Raw genomic sequence first — 18,126 nt, 5'->3', positions numbered from 1 at the left:
TTTATCAAAAAACAACGAAACTATTCAAAACATCGATAAAATTTAAGAGATTGAGTGCAAATCGCATTCATGCTAAAGCGGGTAAAGAATTTTGAAGAATGCCACATCGATACAACAATACATTAAGTTCAAGATAGGATTCATTTAAACAGATTCAATTAAACATTTAAGTGATTGAGTACAATCCATGACATTGGCGACATAAACTATGCGCAATTATCACCTATCGCTGAGCTTCATTGATAAATAATGCTAATCATTTGATCAGTATTCATTCGACGACTCTCATTATCCACACCCCTCAGCCATTAATGAATGCTATTTCAAAAGCAGTCTACTTTTTCTCTTCTTTTATTTCCCAGCTTTTCCTCATTCTTGACGATGAAAAATCAACTAATAATTTTCTGTTTATTCGCCAAGAAGTTGTTGATTCGTTCCAGTAGTCCAGCCACGCCTCGTCCAATAGCAATCCAGTTTTCAGATCACAAGAAAAAAAACGCTAATCATAGTCAACCACTCAATCAGACGTCTTGAGAGCAGCTCCTCCTTTTGGAAGACGTCTACTATGTTAACCGCCTTCTGTTACTCAGCCATTGCCTGCCTACACAGGTGTGCCTTATTAAGGCTAACATCAATAATAATCTGCTAATGTTTTCCTCTAAAATTTGAATACATGATAACTATAGCATCATTACAACATTCTTTCTGCAAGAATACATATCATTAGTTCATACAGCGATACTGGAAACCATGATATTATTATTAATTCATAACGATACAGCATTCTTCAGAAATTATATTCAAGGCTTGAAATGAAAATGTTTGTTTTTCAAATGTGGATAATTTTATTCAAATCCACTGAAACACTATAAATTGAGTACTTTCGTAATGACGAATGTGATTGGTACCATATACCATAGGACAGAAACAAACTAAATCTGGGTTTGGGAACACACTGATCTGACACTTCTAAATTCCAACTTCTAACACACTAATCTGAAATCTACTAATCTACACACTAAATTTTAGTCAGCGTGCTTTTTTGGTTCGTTTCAAGAGATTCTAATCCTGGTTACTGAGATCTCCAAGTGTATTGATGAGTCATTGATTATGATTAGAAATTTGGATCAAATTCACAAAATGTGCGTTAATAAGTCAGATTTGATAAATTCTATTGTGAACAATATCTACTGATTCGTGAGAAGCAAAACTTTTTCTGAACAATTAGATTCTTTCTGCTAGTAATTTCTGCTTTCTGCTTTGTAGAAGACCTTGTAGACTTTGTAGATACTGCAAGTTGAAATTGACCCTGCGTTTGTTTTTTGCTGAACACTATGTGTAGAATCAGAAGAGTCTGAAGATGTATCTAGCTCTAGACACTGAGATTGTATAGGCAATGCTTAGTTTTATCAGAGCTAAAAATTTCAATTGGAACTGAGAAAAACATGTAAAAAGTTGGTATGTTGCGAGGTGAAATACCAGAGAACAAAAACTGGTTCGAAATTCCGACTGAGCAATGTACTCTGTCATTACCGGGCTGCCTCATTATGAAATATAATAATGCAGGTTCGTAGAAGTTGTGGCATACTGAAGCTGTTCCTAATATTAGGACTTCAAGGAAATGGTACAGCCTGTCTCATCACATACAATTTTCACTTTTGACGTAAAACCGAATCATCACTTGTAATAAAAGCCATGTTCCATATTATGCTGACGACTGAAAATTCCTTCATCGCACAAGATATTGAAAAAAATCTTGTAAAATTGGAAAATAATGATTTACCAGAATCCATTTATTACTGCAGGTTTAATATTGTTATTTGTTGCTTCTTTTCAATGTTGGAGAGAATTCGCAAAGGACGTTTATTTGAATGACTTTGACTTGAAGAATATAAGATATATTCTACTTTGTTTGTGTACACTCATATTTTTAACTCAATATAATGATAGAATGGAGAAGTATGTTAACCTCTCCAAATTCCCTTTAAACCAAAAAAACTATTAGAAAAAAAAAAGATGCTCACTCATATTTCTTATTCGATAAAATGATAGAATGAATAAGTGTGTGCTTATCGCTCCAAATTACCTTTGAAAAAAAATTGCATCAAGTCTCAGAAAACCACTAAATCCATTTCATTGGTCAATGCTGAGTGATGTATGCTATAGCTATACTATATATATTTGGATGATAAAAAGAATGATAGACAGACTCCATTTTGAAATTTGAAGACACTCACTGTGACTCCCACTTAACTCTCTCCTGATTGGTCAGCAGCTTGAAAAATACCCAACTCGAAATTCTGCCAATGGTAGCAGCAGTTGCTGGGTCACTGATTGACTCTCTCCTGATTGGGCAACAGTTTGTAATATAACTCGCAATTCTGCCAGTAGGTGGCAGCACATATTGGGTCATATTTTCAACTGGTGGCATGCCAATTGACAGAATCCCAAACGACCGAAACGCTATATTTTCCCAAACGGTCGAAAATTACTTTTTCCCAATTGGCAGAATTAATGAAATATTGGAACTGGAACTTTCTCATTCAGCCGAACCCCAAATGGCAGAAAACTTTTAAGAATTTTCCCAATCGACAGAAAACGTTGTTTGTTGCATTCAGCCGAAAGTGGAGAGGTTTCCACGACTGAAACGACCACAACGATGGTTTCCACGACCACAACGACCGAAAGTGATAGGTTTCCCAAACGACAGAAAGTTTCTCTAGTTTGTCGCAAATGACAGAACGCCTGCCAATTAGGAAAAAAGTAGTTTTCGGCCGTTTGGGAAAATATAGCGTTTCGGTCGTTTGAGATTCTGTCAATTGAGACCCTACGTTTTCAACTCCGCCTAATCTCTCTCCTGATTGGCCGACTGTTCCTAGTGTATGTAATTCCAAACTCTGTCGCAAATAGATAGCAGCATTTGCTGGATGATGAGTTCAAATAGGGAGATTGTCTATACACTTTCTGCATTTATTGGGAGTCGTTAATACATTTGAAAAATGAGAAAACATTACGCTCCACGAAGAAGAAAAAGAAAAAGAAGAGGAAGAAAAAACTGGGAAGAGATTTAATCCGAAATAGCCTTGTTGGGAACTGAACAGATTATCAGTGGAAGATGTTTGGATCTAACTGTCGTGCTATACTGTCAAATAGAATAGATTGCACTAGAATAGAATAGATATACTCAAGATATAAAATTGATGACTATAGTAGAGTAGATATCAGAGACTGGAAATATGGAAGAAGAAAAAATACACCTTAACATCTATTACTAATATCTATTCTCTAGATCGATATTCTAAGAACCAAGACGACCACTATTATAATACAGGATACAGTATTTTTCACAAACAACAAATCAGTATAACACTGGGTTCATATTGATAAGCTGTTTTGGAATCTTTTTCAAACCGTCAGGATTGTTCATAGATAACATCAATGCTACAAATTGAACCAATGCTGACATTTTAAAGTGATCTCACAATAGAGCCCAACCTAGAATGCCACCTAATCGTAGCTGAACCTCCATTATGCAAAACTATTGGCCACCAAATGTCGGCATCAATTTTTCATTATTGCACGAGCCCTACTAATAGAGCGATTCATCAAACTAGTAATTGGACAGTGGCGAGACTCAGTTCGGGAACCAGATAATCTTTTTTCGACTCGGATATTTGACAGGTCAATTTAATTCAATAACAAGTTTCTATAGTGAAATACACTTTAAACAGTCAGGAATCCCTGTGTAGATAACACTATCACTTCTCGTTCAAACATTGCTGACGGTTTGAAGTGAATAAGGTGAGGAGATGCGAGTGTTTGTGAGAAGCAAAGAGCAAGAAATGCTGATCCTCTTGTATTGGCTGTAGGTATCGTTTTGATGGATGAAGATTTGCGTAATTGACAACTTGTACACGGATTTGAATCAATTATTTCATTGAACTGGGTTTGAATAACATCGGTAGTCATGGAAAGGCAGTGGAATGATTATCTAATGTGAAAAGATGACATGAAAAAATGTTATTTGTAACATAAATTAATAGAAGAATTTGGGAGGCTAAAATGGAAGACGCTTGAAGAAGATAATTCTTTACAATATTGTACATAGCAAAATACAACTCAACACAAGAAATCACGTTTCAAACTCAACTCAATATCAATACAACTCATTTTGTGAGAGCATTACGATATTAAAGTCATACTGAAATTTGAAAGAAATATAATACTATGACACGTTATGAAAGAACGATGACAATTCTATACAACTGACAACATATATTTTTCTTTTATAGAAAATAACTGTTACTAGTTCTAGGACTAACGATCAGTTTATTTATCCTAAATTAATACTTCAAGTCATTTTACAAGCAGAATCTCCTTCTTGTTTCAAATTAGCTCATTCATAATCACTGCACTGAACTATTTTTTTTTCACTTTCACTAAGCACTCCTGGAGGTTTACACCAGATCTGTTGGCTTCTTTCTTTTCAATCTCATAGTTAATGTTGAGTTGTCCAATTTATCATTAGTTGAATATTTATCATTACTGAGTATCAATCAAGATCACGTCAGTTAACAAAAATGCGAGAAATAATGTGTACCATAACAAGTTTTGCTATTCATTAATTTTTCATTAATAACTACGCCCTGTTACAGACCAATTAGTTGCGACCAAGGGGAAATTTATCATTTCACTGTATTCTAAGACAAATAATCTAGATCTAGAAATATTCAACTGAATGGAATGAGATTATCAAATGAAAAACTATTGCATCTCATTTAATCGACAATTTTATTCATTCACTATTGTTATCTCAAACAATAATCACATTTAAGAATGAATTACGAATATGTTCTATACTTCACTACTGTACTTTGTTTCGGATAATTATGAAGCTAATGACAATAATTGACTTAGTTTCGTCAGAGAATATTATTAGTATTACAAAAATATTAAAATATTCTTTTCTATTTTATTTCGTCAACCTCTACATGCTCTCCCTTGCTATTTTACCACTCACTATCTCTCTCCCACTCACTCTGACTCTACTTATTTTTTCTTTCTCGTGAAGAAATAAATCTAATTTTCCCTCTTTCTCCTAATCTGTTTCTCTCTTTTAAATTTTCTTCTCCAGAGAGCATCACATTCACAAGAGCTTGATGATTAAGGCTGGTGTAAGGCTGTGTAAGGCTAGTGACTGTGACAGCTTAATACCACGTTACCAGTCTTCAACTGTAGGTGTAAACCCGTTATTTAAAGTATCAGAGATGTTATTTTGGTTTCAGTTGCCCTTGGAGAATCTTTCAAGGATATCTCTATCGAGGTGCTAAGCTTTTGTTATTAATTCAACTCCTCACAAAAAAAGTTGAGAATGTTCTCTTTCTGTCGAGGAATCATAAATTATTGTGAAGTGATAAAACTGTTATTCAAGGAGCTAACAGAGAACTAGTGTTTTAGGATGTAGAACATGTTCTTATGATAGCTCAATTTCCTCATTCCTCATACCACTTTCCTCATATCAGATTTGGAGTGTGCTACTGTTTTTTTCCTTTTTGGGATATAAGTCCAACATGTAAATTCATATACTTTACTTGTAAAGCCTGCTATTCAGGAAATGTTTATTACGTTTAATAATATCACTGATAATAATATATTATTCATACAAGTAGAAAATGGAAGCTATTTTTATACTGCCATCGACTCTCAAAAATCCTATGAAACGTATTATATTATACCGTTTATTTTTTTTTCGCCCCACTTGGATGCAATGAGCTGGTTTTCGTGCGTCATATGGAGGCCGAAAATGATTGTTTTCTGACCAGGCCGGTAAAAGTTTTACGGCTCTAGGGCTGTAAAATAACCTTGAAGTCGGCTGATTCTGATTTGATGTGAACGTGTTTACAAAATGGTTCATGAAACGGAATCAGTTTATGCTTCTAGAATTGAATAAGTATTCTGCAATAAGATACTATCATTTTATTTGGATGAATAAAATACAGATAAGATATATATTATAAACTATTCAAATTCGATTTTCAGAGTAGGATAGAACTTCTAACCTAAACTTCCGAAGTCAACGACAACAAGCATTGTTGACGTTGACATTCAGATTGGCCAAATTTCAAGTGTGCTAAAACAGCTGATCGAAAAACTTTTCATTATTTGTGTTTATTATTCAAGAATCAAAACATTTATAATAATATCATCTTATTTTGGAAGAATAAAAAGTATAAACTCAACCTCTTACATAATTGAACATAATCTTTTAGGTTATTTAGACAAATCAGAATAAAAAATAAAAATACTTGGACAATTTCCTGATATTCAGATTACCTCAGATTTGCTAGAGCTATGACCTTCCACTTTTGCTTTTGGAAGTGCTTAATAAACAATTATTCTCATATATATTGTTTATTTTTCTGTGTGGCGAAAAATAGCGTTCACACCACGGGCAAAAATGTTTTTTCCGGCTCTCAATCTTTTCTAGTCCTTGGCCTACGGCCTCGGACTTGAAAACCGATTTCGAGCCGGAAAAGTCTCATTTTCGGCCCTAGGTGCGAAATATACTATTACAGTTGCATTATACCAGTTTCAACATTGGAGCAGTAACTCTAATATAATAATAGTAGTTTAACTACTATTACATTAAACGCAATGCTAAGAAACTCTTGAAACTCAAAAAAGTACCTAAGTATCATTATCTGAGCACAACACTGAAAAGCTTTTAAAAAATCTAGACATGAATAGCGTGAATATTTCCAGAGTATCATATTTTCATAATTTTTATATTTAAACATGATTCCACAGGACTTTTCTGCTCTGAATTTCATATTTTAGGCCTCCAATTAAACAAAACCATTATTACTTGACTTCGGGATCCATTTGTTGAGAAAACTGTGAGTTTTCTCCTCATAATTTACTGCATAATATTGATGAATAATATTTCCATATAAAGAGTACTCTACTGTGATGCATGATCAACGTGACCTTATTCTTACTATGATTGAAATTATTGTCAGAACGTGGCGAAAACTGTTATGATTTAATGACAGTTTTATCGTAACTCAAGTCTTATTTGCACTAAACTTGAGTATTAATTATTGCTTATGACAACTTCGTTAGTCAAGGTTTATTCCAACATTTTAATAGTGAAAAAATATCGTGTCTATTTCATCTCGAAACAATTATTCATTTGAAAAAGTTCTCAGTTAATAGCTATAGCTTAGTTGTTCTTTAACTTTCTGAACTGTAACATTTAATTGAGTGGTATATTATATGTGATTCACGATTGATTTAGTTTTTTAAGATTCATCCCTGTTTTTGAGGCATCTTGACTTGGAAATTGGAAATACTTGATATTACCATAGAGAAACGATAGCATAAGTAGATATATCCCGTGGTAAAGGACGTTTATGTCGCAACTTTTACTGTTATCCCAAACCGATAGTTCACGTAGTTCTTTCCTATGCAGCTGTGTGACGCTGGCAGTCTCTCAAATTGTGCCGTTCATACACTATCACCCCAACAAAACAGTAAAAATTGACAATAATCGACAGTAATCGGCTTGAGATAACAGTAAAAGTTGCGACATGAATTCCCTATACCATATCTACTTACGCTATTGTTTCTCTATGACATTACTTACTTACTTAGATGGATGCACTTGCTATTTATAACTGGAAAATTAAAAGTTTTGATGTTCATGCAAGTTCTTACATGAAATTTAAAACCATAATAACATTCTGTTTTTTATGGATTAAAAAATAAGCATTTCTGAATTTACCAATCGTTATAACTTTTGCAAAAATATGTTAGGAGAGAAGTAGAAGATTGAACTTAATGCGATAGAACATTGAGAACCATAATAACATTTGTTTCCAATAGAAAGTAATATCATAGAGAAACAATAGCGTAAGTAGATATCCCATGGTATAGGGAATTTATGTCGCAACTTTTACTGTTATCTCAAGCCGATTACTGTCGATTATTGTCAATTTTTACTGTTTTGTTGGGGTGAGAGTGTAGGAACGGCACAATTTGAGAGACTACCAGCGTCACACAGCTGCATGGGAAAGAACTACGTGAACTATCGGCTTGGGATAACAGCAGTGGCGGTTCTAGACATAAAAAACTGGGAAGGCAAAACTTATCATACTGTAGGTCTATTCATAGACCTAGGGTAGGGCTACTTAAGTAATTCATGTAAAAAAGACGTCAAAGCATATAGGTATTAAATCAAGATGTATTAATAAATATAAAAATTGTTAATACTCATATTTAATTGTTCAATTCGACACTATTTTGCTAATAGGCCAACCATAATTTTGCTGTTTTAATCATTCTTTCAAATAATATTTCAATTTGATAGGCTATTTATTTGGAATATCGAAGGAAATTTCTGAAATAAATACACATTTTAGTATTCATGAAATCAACGGTTTATTACACTTTAACATTATTTAGAACATAGAGTAATACATTTTATATTTACAACTGTAGTCTTCTTTGCCCAACATTGCTGAACGCGTCTAAGATTTTTTCAGGGTTCTTAATCAGCCTTTCACTTTCCTCTCGTTCAATAGATAAAATTGAAAGATTAGTTAGACGTTGTGTTTTCATTGTAGAACTGAGGTATGTTTTCCCCGTTCTAAGCATTGAGTAATGCTTAAAATTCTATTATAATAACTATCGCTTACTAACTCGCTTACTAAATAAATTAGTTTTTATTCTAAGCATAGAAAGCCCTGCGTTCACGCACTGCAAATGTGGCATAGTAATAGAATAGAATAAAAACAATTTTCTGTTGAATCATCTAAAATATAACTCATGACTATGAACATTTAAATATACTTCCAAAATTTATTTTTCTATTTAACATTTTTAGGTTTACATGAGAATTTTTTAAAAAATCTCATAAAAACTGGGTAGGCGGCCGCCTACCCAGCCTAGGCCTAGAACCGCCACTGGATAACAGTAAAAGTTGCGACATAAACGCCCTATACCATGGGATATCTACTTACGCTATCGTTTCTCTATGGTAATGTATATTATTTCATAATCTGTTGATAGTATGTCCATAGAAACAAGATTATTACTTTAAGTTGAAGCATGTGCTAGAACTCCAAGGAAGACAGCATGTCTAGTTACTTGAAGGTCTAAACTGATCCTACTGACACTTGAAAAATCCAGTTTGTCATAACCAATAAGAAGCAAAGGGGTGTAAAATACCTCACAATAAAATCTGTATGCCTGTCTGCTCGTATCAAGAATCTGCGTGAGTCCTAAACTTCATGACATACACTAGAGGAGGTCTGTGCTAATAAGCCTGACTTGTACTATTGATAACCGGTGCAAAACAAGGATAATAATTATGTTCCATGAGCCAATATCAAGGTGAAAAAAATGGATTGAATAAATTGCAACGCTGATAAATTGAATAAATTTCTCCGATGACGGAATCTGAGATCAGAATCTGCGAGCGGTTGAGGTTTGTCTGAAAAAGTTGTTTGCATGTTTGTTTTTTATCAAGACAGGTGGTTAGTCAGGATGTGACTCTTATTGATTGGTGGCCTATTTTCTTCTTTTTTCTGATATATTCATTATTTCACTCTCAGTTTTAGTGGAGAAAGTGGTATTTTATTGAATGCTATTTTGAAGATGGCTTGATATTAAATTGCAATTTGCATGGAATATCGGGTTGTTTCTGCTTGAGCTTGTAAAAGCTTCGTAAAAATTAGTTGGTGTTGGATCCTTTTTATAATTTCAATATGTTGCCGCCAATTATGCTATAGTTGGCATTTGGCAGGGATTTTCTTGTATTCATTTTCAGACAAAGATTTATTGTAGATTTTAAATTTTAAAAGATTCAAAATTTGTTGACAATCAACAGAACTGGAAATGATTTTTTACTTACTTTTGATTTATTTGTTCCTCCCAACAGTCAGAATGTCCAAGAAGTCGTCACATTTCTTAATCTTCACGCAGAAATGGGCTCGAGTTAAAGGTTTATTATAAATATATTTTTGAGGCTGGTTTCATATTGTAAAATAAATTGTTCCTCATTCATTTCCAATGAAATATCGATAATGAATCATGCAGAGTGAATCTTTATCGTCTAGAAATAGTTCTATTTTTATAATAATTATGGAAAAAGTATGACTCACCATCAGTATCCTGTACAAAAACGATCCGTTCACCTGCAAAAATAAGATACATTGAGTTAATATGCGATAGTTATTCTAGAATATACTATCTCCCACTAGTAGAATAGAATTTAAATGTGCTTGATGTCTTGCGATCCGAGCAGTTGCGATCTTGTGGGAGGATTTTGAAACTTCATCTCGATTAGTTGTTAACCAATCAGGGAAGACTAGAAGGAGCTACAAAATAATGACCAATCAGGAGGGAGTAGACTAGTAGTGGCTTGGTGGTGTGACTGAAGGCGTGGCTACAATCTCAATCTTTTCCGTAAGTTCTTCTTTGTTCAAAACTGAACAAAAATCATGAAGTGTAAGCATGACCTATTTTTGGACAATTTCTATCTAAATTTGGTAAAGAGACAGTTTTGGGCTTCAAGCCTGTTGTTCCTTTCCCAATCATTCATAGTTGAGAATGATATTGTATGTATAAAATAAATAAATTCTGAGCTTAATTCGTAAATTGTGTCCGCTATTTATGAATATCCTCATCACTCTCTTATCATTCCCAATTTCTGACTGTAGGCTACACTATTCAATTCACCTCTCATTATCCCCCGTCCATTTATCCAGGCATTCAAATCAGGGCTCGAATAAAATTGTCAGTGAAAAATTCAAAACTCAGTCAATTCTCAGTGAAAAAAATCAACTGTCGTGGAAAATATTACATTCTTCATTTATGTACTTTAATACAGTTTGTACCACTTTGGTAGAATTACTTCTGTAGTGTTCCAACGTCTCAATTATAGCTACTTAGTCCTCATAAACCTGTCGCATCTTTCAACACTGGAACATACTCATAAATCATAAATGAGCCAACTCCTGTCACTCAAGTAGTAATATCACTACTTAGTAACATCTCTATCTAGTGACACGGCGACGACACTATCAAGTAACATCTCAATCTCCATAGTTTATTCGGAAAACGGGCAAAAGACGTTCTCTACTTCTTTTCAACTGAATGGGATTATTGCATCGTAAAAGTGCAAAACTAATACTCAGCCACAGTAGACTGTATTATAGTGAGACTCACTTGAAACAGTCAGTAATCCTTTAAAATAACACCAATGTTTCCCATTAAACCAATGCTGACAGTTAGAAGTTTAATCTCGCTATAGGGCATAACAACGTTGCGGTTATTGAGCGTATGAAATTCCAATATGACAGTAAGTAGGGCTGTGGCAGTATTAAAAAGTGGTTAATTCCAGTCTGCGAGTGGAAATATATATGGCGAAACCGTACATTGGCCTGTCAACTCGAGTTATTACCGCTGAATCCAGAAACCACACGATAAACCTGTCGTTTAGGTCTGAATTGTCGTGTCGTGCAGATATCGTGTGTTGAGGAACTATCCTTACCGATGCTTGCAGGGTTTCCGTCATTTAATTCTTTTCTGCGGATTTGGGCGAAATTTGAGGATATTGTCGGCAGAAACTGGATTTTTTGTTATTTTATTAGGGTTTGAATTTTACGGTGGTGAGTGGTTTCCTTGCTATAGTGAAATTTCTATGTAATTGTCAGATTTCCTTTTAACTTATATCATGTAGAAAATATACGAATACTTGGGTATAATGTTGGAAATATCATTATTGTTTATTTTATGGTAAAATCAATGCACTCAATTCAACAAATTAATGTTAATGACAGTTAGAGGTGAATCTCCGGTCGCGGGTTCGTTCCACTTTATGCATGGCATTCATGCTTTAATCACTGTGTACTCATTCCATTAGGCATATTAAAGCACACGTTTTAACATTCTTAATATAATGTTTCAACAAAACAGATATCAGAATTCAAAACAGGGGACCTTGAAACGTATAGAAATTTGGGTACCTTAATTTTTTTCGGAAAGCAATACTTTCCTTACCTATGGTAATAGGGCAAGCAAAGTAATATTACTGTTTATCGTTTGCTATAACAAGTTGGTCTCATGTAGAATTGGATTGCTTCTATGTAGGTGGAATTCAAAACAAAACAGGTAGGTAGCTTTCAGGAATGATACTTTCACACTGTAAATGCAATAAAATATTGTATTATTCTCCCATTATCGTCGTCATTATATACACTGTAAATGCAACAAGACACTGTATTTTTCCAATTATTGTTGCCATTGTACACACACAAGCATAGGTCTAATCCTAGCCTGATGTGTCATTGAAATGAAATGAAATGAAATGAAAATACTCTTTATTAGGCGGAGAGTTAGGATTAGAAAGTCCTTTCTACCACTCAACCTTACAGGAAAATAATAATACTTTACAATAAGAAATAATACAAAAGAACTATAACAATATGAAACTGAGAATAATGCATAAAATTGTAAATAAAAATCAACCATTTGTGTCATTCATCCACAGCCAAAAAGCCTTCATTCAATTTGATTATTCAAACCATCCAGACATTACGTTCTTCAGCAGGAGCGTCCGAAATGGTTAACTCTGAAGTATATATTTTTTTTAATTTCAGTTATTTTTCCAGAGTTGTTGAAAACTATAATCAGCTTTGATATAAGTTTTCAAATTTTATATAGAATTTCTATCTGACTTTCTATTTCTAAGACTATTGGTTTTTATGACACTTGAATGAATTTATTTTCAAAAACTTTTGGTTGAAAATCAATAAAGATATTGAATTGAATAATTTATTACAATAGTTTTTATAAAAAAAATACTCTATAACTCTTCGCTCGTCATAAAATTTCACTTTGAAATCAATAGGACTTGAAATTGAATGATGACAAGGGTCTATGATCAATACAGTTCAGGCAAATAGAGAGACAAGACTTTTTGAAAATCAAATAGTTGCGGTATTGTTTACAGGGAGTAAGGAACTCTGAGAAGCCATACTGAACGGATATCCACTTCGTCTTTTGTAACATCCTAACTATATGTATTTTTCTATGTGTATATATATAGTTTTCAAGTTCCATGTATATATTTCACTATATATTTGGTTTTATGTATAGATGATCCTCGTATTGCGGTGACTACATAGTCGATGACTTAACCCCACCCCCCTCTTTTTCAACACTTATTTATTTCTCTCTCTCTCTCTCTCCTGCATTCTAAACTCACCCTTCGTCAAGCTTAATTTTTTTCACTATCTCCATCCGTTTCCTTCTATGACATGCTATACTTTCTATTGCACCTTTCTCCGGTGTTAAGTTTTGAAGGTACACACGTGCTTAAAGATTTGTTTACATGAGTCATCCATATCGGATTGAAGTATGTAGACTGCCATTTCTTCAAATGAGTCAATTTTGTGTGGTTATTTTAGAGGTTTCTTGCTTGAGTCATCAATTAGAAAGAAATGAATCAACTTTGTATCATGATTTTTTGTTGTAGTTATGTACTTATGACCGCATTTTAAATTGTGGTAATTGATAGATGTGTCGATTGGTAGTCAATTTGTATTCAAATTTCATGCAAGATAACCACATCAAAATCTTTACAAAAACATAGAAATAATATCAAGTTCATATTCAACTTTCAACCAGTTTCAGCCTTATTATTTAAGTATTTTCATCTCTGATAATGATTCAATATTTCATTTCAAATTTCAACCAGTTTCAGCCTTACTTCTCAAGTATTTTTATCTCTGATAATGATTTAATATTTCATTTTCCTTTCTTGTTACAAGAAAGCAAAAGATATTCGAACACGTTTTCATTGATTGATCTTATTCAAGAGAATTTGTCGAGTGACTTTCATAAAATATGAGGGTCATATTCAATAAATAACGAGACAAATTACTAATTTTCAAAAACGACTAAATTGATCCATATGAAACTTTCAGGACATGAAGTTGGTAACATTGTGATGACACCTGATCAGTTGTTCTATCATATTTCGTAAACATAATCGCAAATTGACCCAGTTAACAATGGTTGTTAACTGAGTCAATTTGCGATTATGTTCACGAAATACGGTGGAACAACTGATCAGATATCATCGCAAGGGTTGCCAACTTCATGTCCTGGAAATTTCATATGGATCAATTCAGCCGTTTTTGAAAATTAGTTATTTGTCTCGTTACTTATTGAATGACCCTCGTAATTTGGTATTTAGTCCTTCATTCGTCTTTGAAAACATTAGTTATGTGTGAGCTCCGTTTTAAAATGAGATCTTCGATACTCTTTAGTTGCTTTTTATAGACATCTCAAGTACTTGCGTTTACTTTTTCACTTATAAATTCAACAGTGATATGCCTTTTGTCCCAAAATAACGAATAAATTTGAGATTTGAGAGAGGAAGTCCCAACTTTGATTGGTTGTCCACTGCGTTAATTTTTACAAACTTTATTTGTAAAAACTTTAATAATGGTCTCCGTACACTTTTAACATTTTTTTGTGAATTTCACTACCTTTCTCACCTTCTGTGACTGAAAATCTTATCACAGTACGTTGTTCTTTCACAAGCGGACTTGCCATTGTTAACTGAGTCAATTTGCGATTATGTTCACGAAATACGGTGGAACAACTGATCAGATGTCATCGCAAGGTTGCCAACTTCATGTCCTGGAAGTTTCATATGGATCAATTCAGCCGTTTTTGAAAATTAGTAATTTGTCCCGTTACTTATTGAATGACCCTCGTTATTTAGTATTTAGTCCTTCATTCATCTTTGAAATCATTAAGTTATGTGTGAGCTCCGTTTTAAAATGAGATCTTCGATACTCTTTAGTTGCTTGTTCTAGACTTCATTTTTATAAATTTTCTTCATTTCTAAACTAAGTTTCTTATTCGATTTCAGGTTTTTTATCATTTAGCTACTTGTTTTTTCATATGTTAAATTGGAAAGGGTTAATTTTATTCAAATTTCGATAAGCGTGTTCAAAAATTTACCAGAAATTGAATGAATTAGTTAATAATGACCCAAATATTATTATCAATTTTCGACAACAAGTTTTTCAAGTCCTTTTTGGGGTTTTTGAGAGAACTTATCAATAAAATATTGGTAATTTTTATCCTCAAACTTGATACCTGTAAAAACACGCACTATTCTCTTCTTCATGTCAAGTACAACCTGCTGTGTCTCAATAGGCTTTTTTGTATATTTCAAGGGTAGAAACCCATCCCAAACTGACTGAAGAACCTAGTTTCTAGGAGACCTCAAATTGGATAACTTGTAGATGATATTCGTCAAGTATTTTTCCTTATATTGTGGTTGATCCTTATGTCCTGAATAAACTTAACTATTCCAAGGGTACTGAACCACCCGGAAAATAAGGTATGAAGTTAAGGAATCAGTTGAGAAATATGTTTATCCAAACATTGATTTGTCAAGTATTTTTCCTGCTTGTGTGGTTAACGGTAGGTAGTGTTCCGCTCAAGTACGTTGCGTCGAAGGTGCTCTTGAATTTGACATTGCTACGAGGAAAACTAATCGGAGATCAGTATTGAGCGTCAAGTTGAACTGGTTTAACCGTTGTTAAAGTTGAAGTCAATTAGAAGAGCATTGCTCACTAAAAAGCTTGTCTAGATTTTGGATACTATAATTTTTATAAAACTTTAAGAAAAAATGTTTTATCCAAAATATTGTTGACTTTTATATGAGGGGCGGGGAAGTACATGATTATCCTTGATCTTGGATCATAATCGTGTGTTACCGGTAACTGCTTTACTGGTATTTTGGGTTTGGAGCAAAGCAAAACATAGCCACAATCCCAACCAACTTCATCCATTAATTCATACAACTTTCATTGATGAATAAAGATACTGAACTTTTTGTGTAGTTGAGAAGTTGATATTGTGGTTCATATTAAATAAAAATATCAGGAAATTGTCAAAAACCACAGATTTATTGATACTTAGTGAAGTTAGAAGTTTCTAAGTATCAATAAATCTGTTGTGTTCGACAATTTCTTGATATTTTTATTCAATAAAGATACTGAAGATGAATTTAAAAATTGACAATCTTTCAATTGACAAATAAAAGATAATAGGATGATATTTCCATTTTGGATGGAATAGGATTTGAATAATGATGTAATTTTTCAACTGATAAATTTCTATCGCTGTGATAAACTTGTAATTTCCATCAATATGCTCATCTACATTATTGGAAGAGTTTTGGAAGAAATAGAAATTATTGTTGTAATGGTGTTTGGTTTCTTGATATTGGAAGAAAATAAGTTTCAGACTATCTGTCTGAATGTTTATCTATTTTAATTGGTCAAGAATAAAATAAAATAAATAATTTTATTTCCATCATAAATTTCACTTGACATTCATTTTAAGTTTTGGAAATTATATGACCACTTTGACAAGTTGTGTGGTCATTGTTAGTAATGTAAAGAAGAAGTGAGGGTATTCTAACAAGAAATATATAGTTATCCCATACGAAAAATTTCTGTTTATATGTTTAGATGTTTTTATGTTTATATTTAATATCGGGGCACCGAGCTTCGCTCGTTATTTTTATTGATTGATAGACAGAACACAATACTCTAGAATGATCGTGTTTATATTTCACAGCTGGCTATACGTCATCTTATGAATTTCGTTGATGCGATATTTTGATTTTTCACATACTCACTTTTTTACTATCCACAGCTGTTTCAGCAAAGGATTAATTATCCTTTTAATGTCATTCAGCGAGTTTTCTTAAGGATGAGACCTAGTGCAATCGAATCTTTATATCATAAACCTATTATGTTTCAAGTTTTGTGAAAATCGTTAGAGCCGTTTACGAGATCTGTAAAACATAAATAACCAGATATAAAAATAGCCAGACATAAAAATAACCAGATATATAAATACAGAAATTGCTCGCTTAATATAATAGGATATCTGTATATAACCGGATCTCGAAAACGGCTCTAACGATTCTCACGAAATTTGGAACAAATTAGGTTTGTGATAATGAAAATTCGATTGCACTAGGTCTCAACCGTGGGATAACTCGCTGAAGGACATTAAAAGGATAAATACGTCGTTGGAAAAACAGATGGAAATTTTGTCGTCTGTCGATACCGTAATGGAAGTGAGTGAACGAGTGCATGTGTGGGATCATTCAGCTGATCTCACGAGAAGGAAATTCAGCAAGAAAAACTCATTTTCGTTAATTTCTCTATTTTTAGAAAACATGTTTACTTCAGAAAGTCCAAAATAGTAACTAGATGCTGTTAGTGTAGAATAGTACATAGTATATTAACAAATATTGTTGCAAACATAGTACATCATAGTAAATCGAATTCATAGTATATCTATTTGTAATTGATGATGTGTTTGTTTTTTTAAATGTGAATAAATTGTTATTTTGATGAGTGATAGTAGCTTAACCTAGATTTTGATTTTGACTGTACTATAAATTTGAAAAGGGACAGTTTTGGGCATAAGCCTGTTGTTCCTCCTCATATAACTGTAAAAATAATTGTACTACTGAGAAAATTAATAAATAAATGTAAACTATAGGCCTAAATTCAATCTTCCGTTACAAATTTTCTATGCTTCTACACTCCAGGGCGGAGTTGGATCCCCCGATATTTTTAGTTATTCATTACTATACACCAGTAATTTGATCCCAGATCAGATGGGGAAGAGAATCAAGGCTTTGAAAGTTGGAGAATTCAACTTTTCTTCGTAGAAAGATTTTAAGAAATTATTTGGTCAACTATCCGTATCGAATATCATAATATTTTGTGGTAGAATCAAATACAAGTAGTTCAGTATATTCATTGATAAATTTACGTTAGGCAGTGTTGAATGTTAGAGCTGTTTACTATCAAATTCTCACCTCATTTTTTGAATCATTCTTCAAATTTCATTGTGGCAATGCACTTGTAATGAATTTTTTAAAACTTTCTCTTAAGCTGGGTTTACACCGGAGTTAATAACAAAAGTTTTTAACATTTTTGTTATTACTGATGTTATAATAAAAAAGTCATTAACCTAAGTTAATAACATTTTCTTCAATAACAAGGAATTTTC

The 18,126-nt window shown here is 33.0% G+C and overlaps 1 protein-coding gene across 4 annotated transcripts in view; it reads right to left on the bottom strand.

The window, feature by feature from the left end:
* LOC111045726 (hepatic leukemia factor) overlaps nt 1-18,126 on the bottom strand; it is a 276,427-nt gene that overhangs the window by 176,219 nt on the left and 82,082 nt on the right. For all 4 annotated transcript variants that reach the window (XM_039431569.1, XM_039431566.1, XM_039431567.1 and 1 more), the window contains exon 2: nt 10,164-10,196. In XM_039431569.1, the coding sequence (XP_039287503.1) occupies nt 10,164-10,196 (33 nt within the window). The remainder of the gene's footprint in view (nt 1-10,163; nt 10,197-18,126) is intronic.

This window comes from Nilaparvata lugens, chromosome 6, assembly GCF_014356525.2.
Source record: "Nilaparvata lugens isolate BPH chromosome 6, ASM1435652v1, whole genome shotgun sequence".
Lineage (NCBI taxonomy): Eukaryota > Metazoa > Arthropoda > Insecta > Hemiptera > Delphacidae > Nilaparvata > Nilaparvata lugens.
Note: the sequence above shows the minus strand (reverse complement) of the source record. Positions and strands in the feature narration are given on the sequence as shown.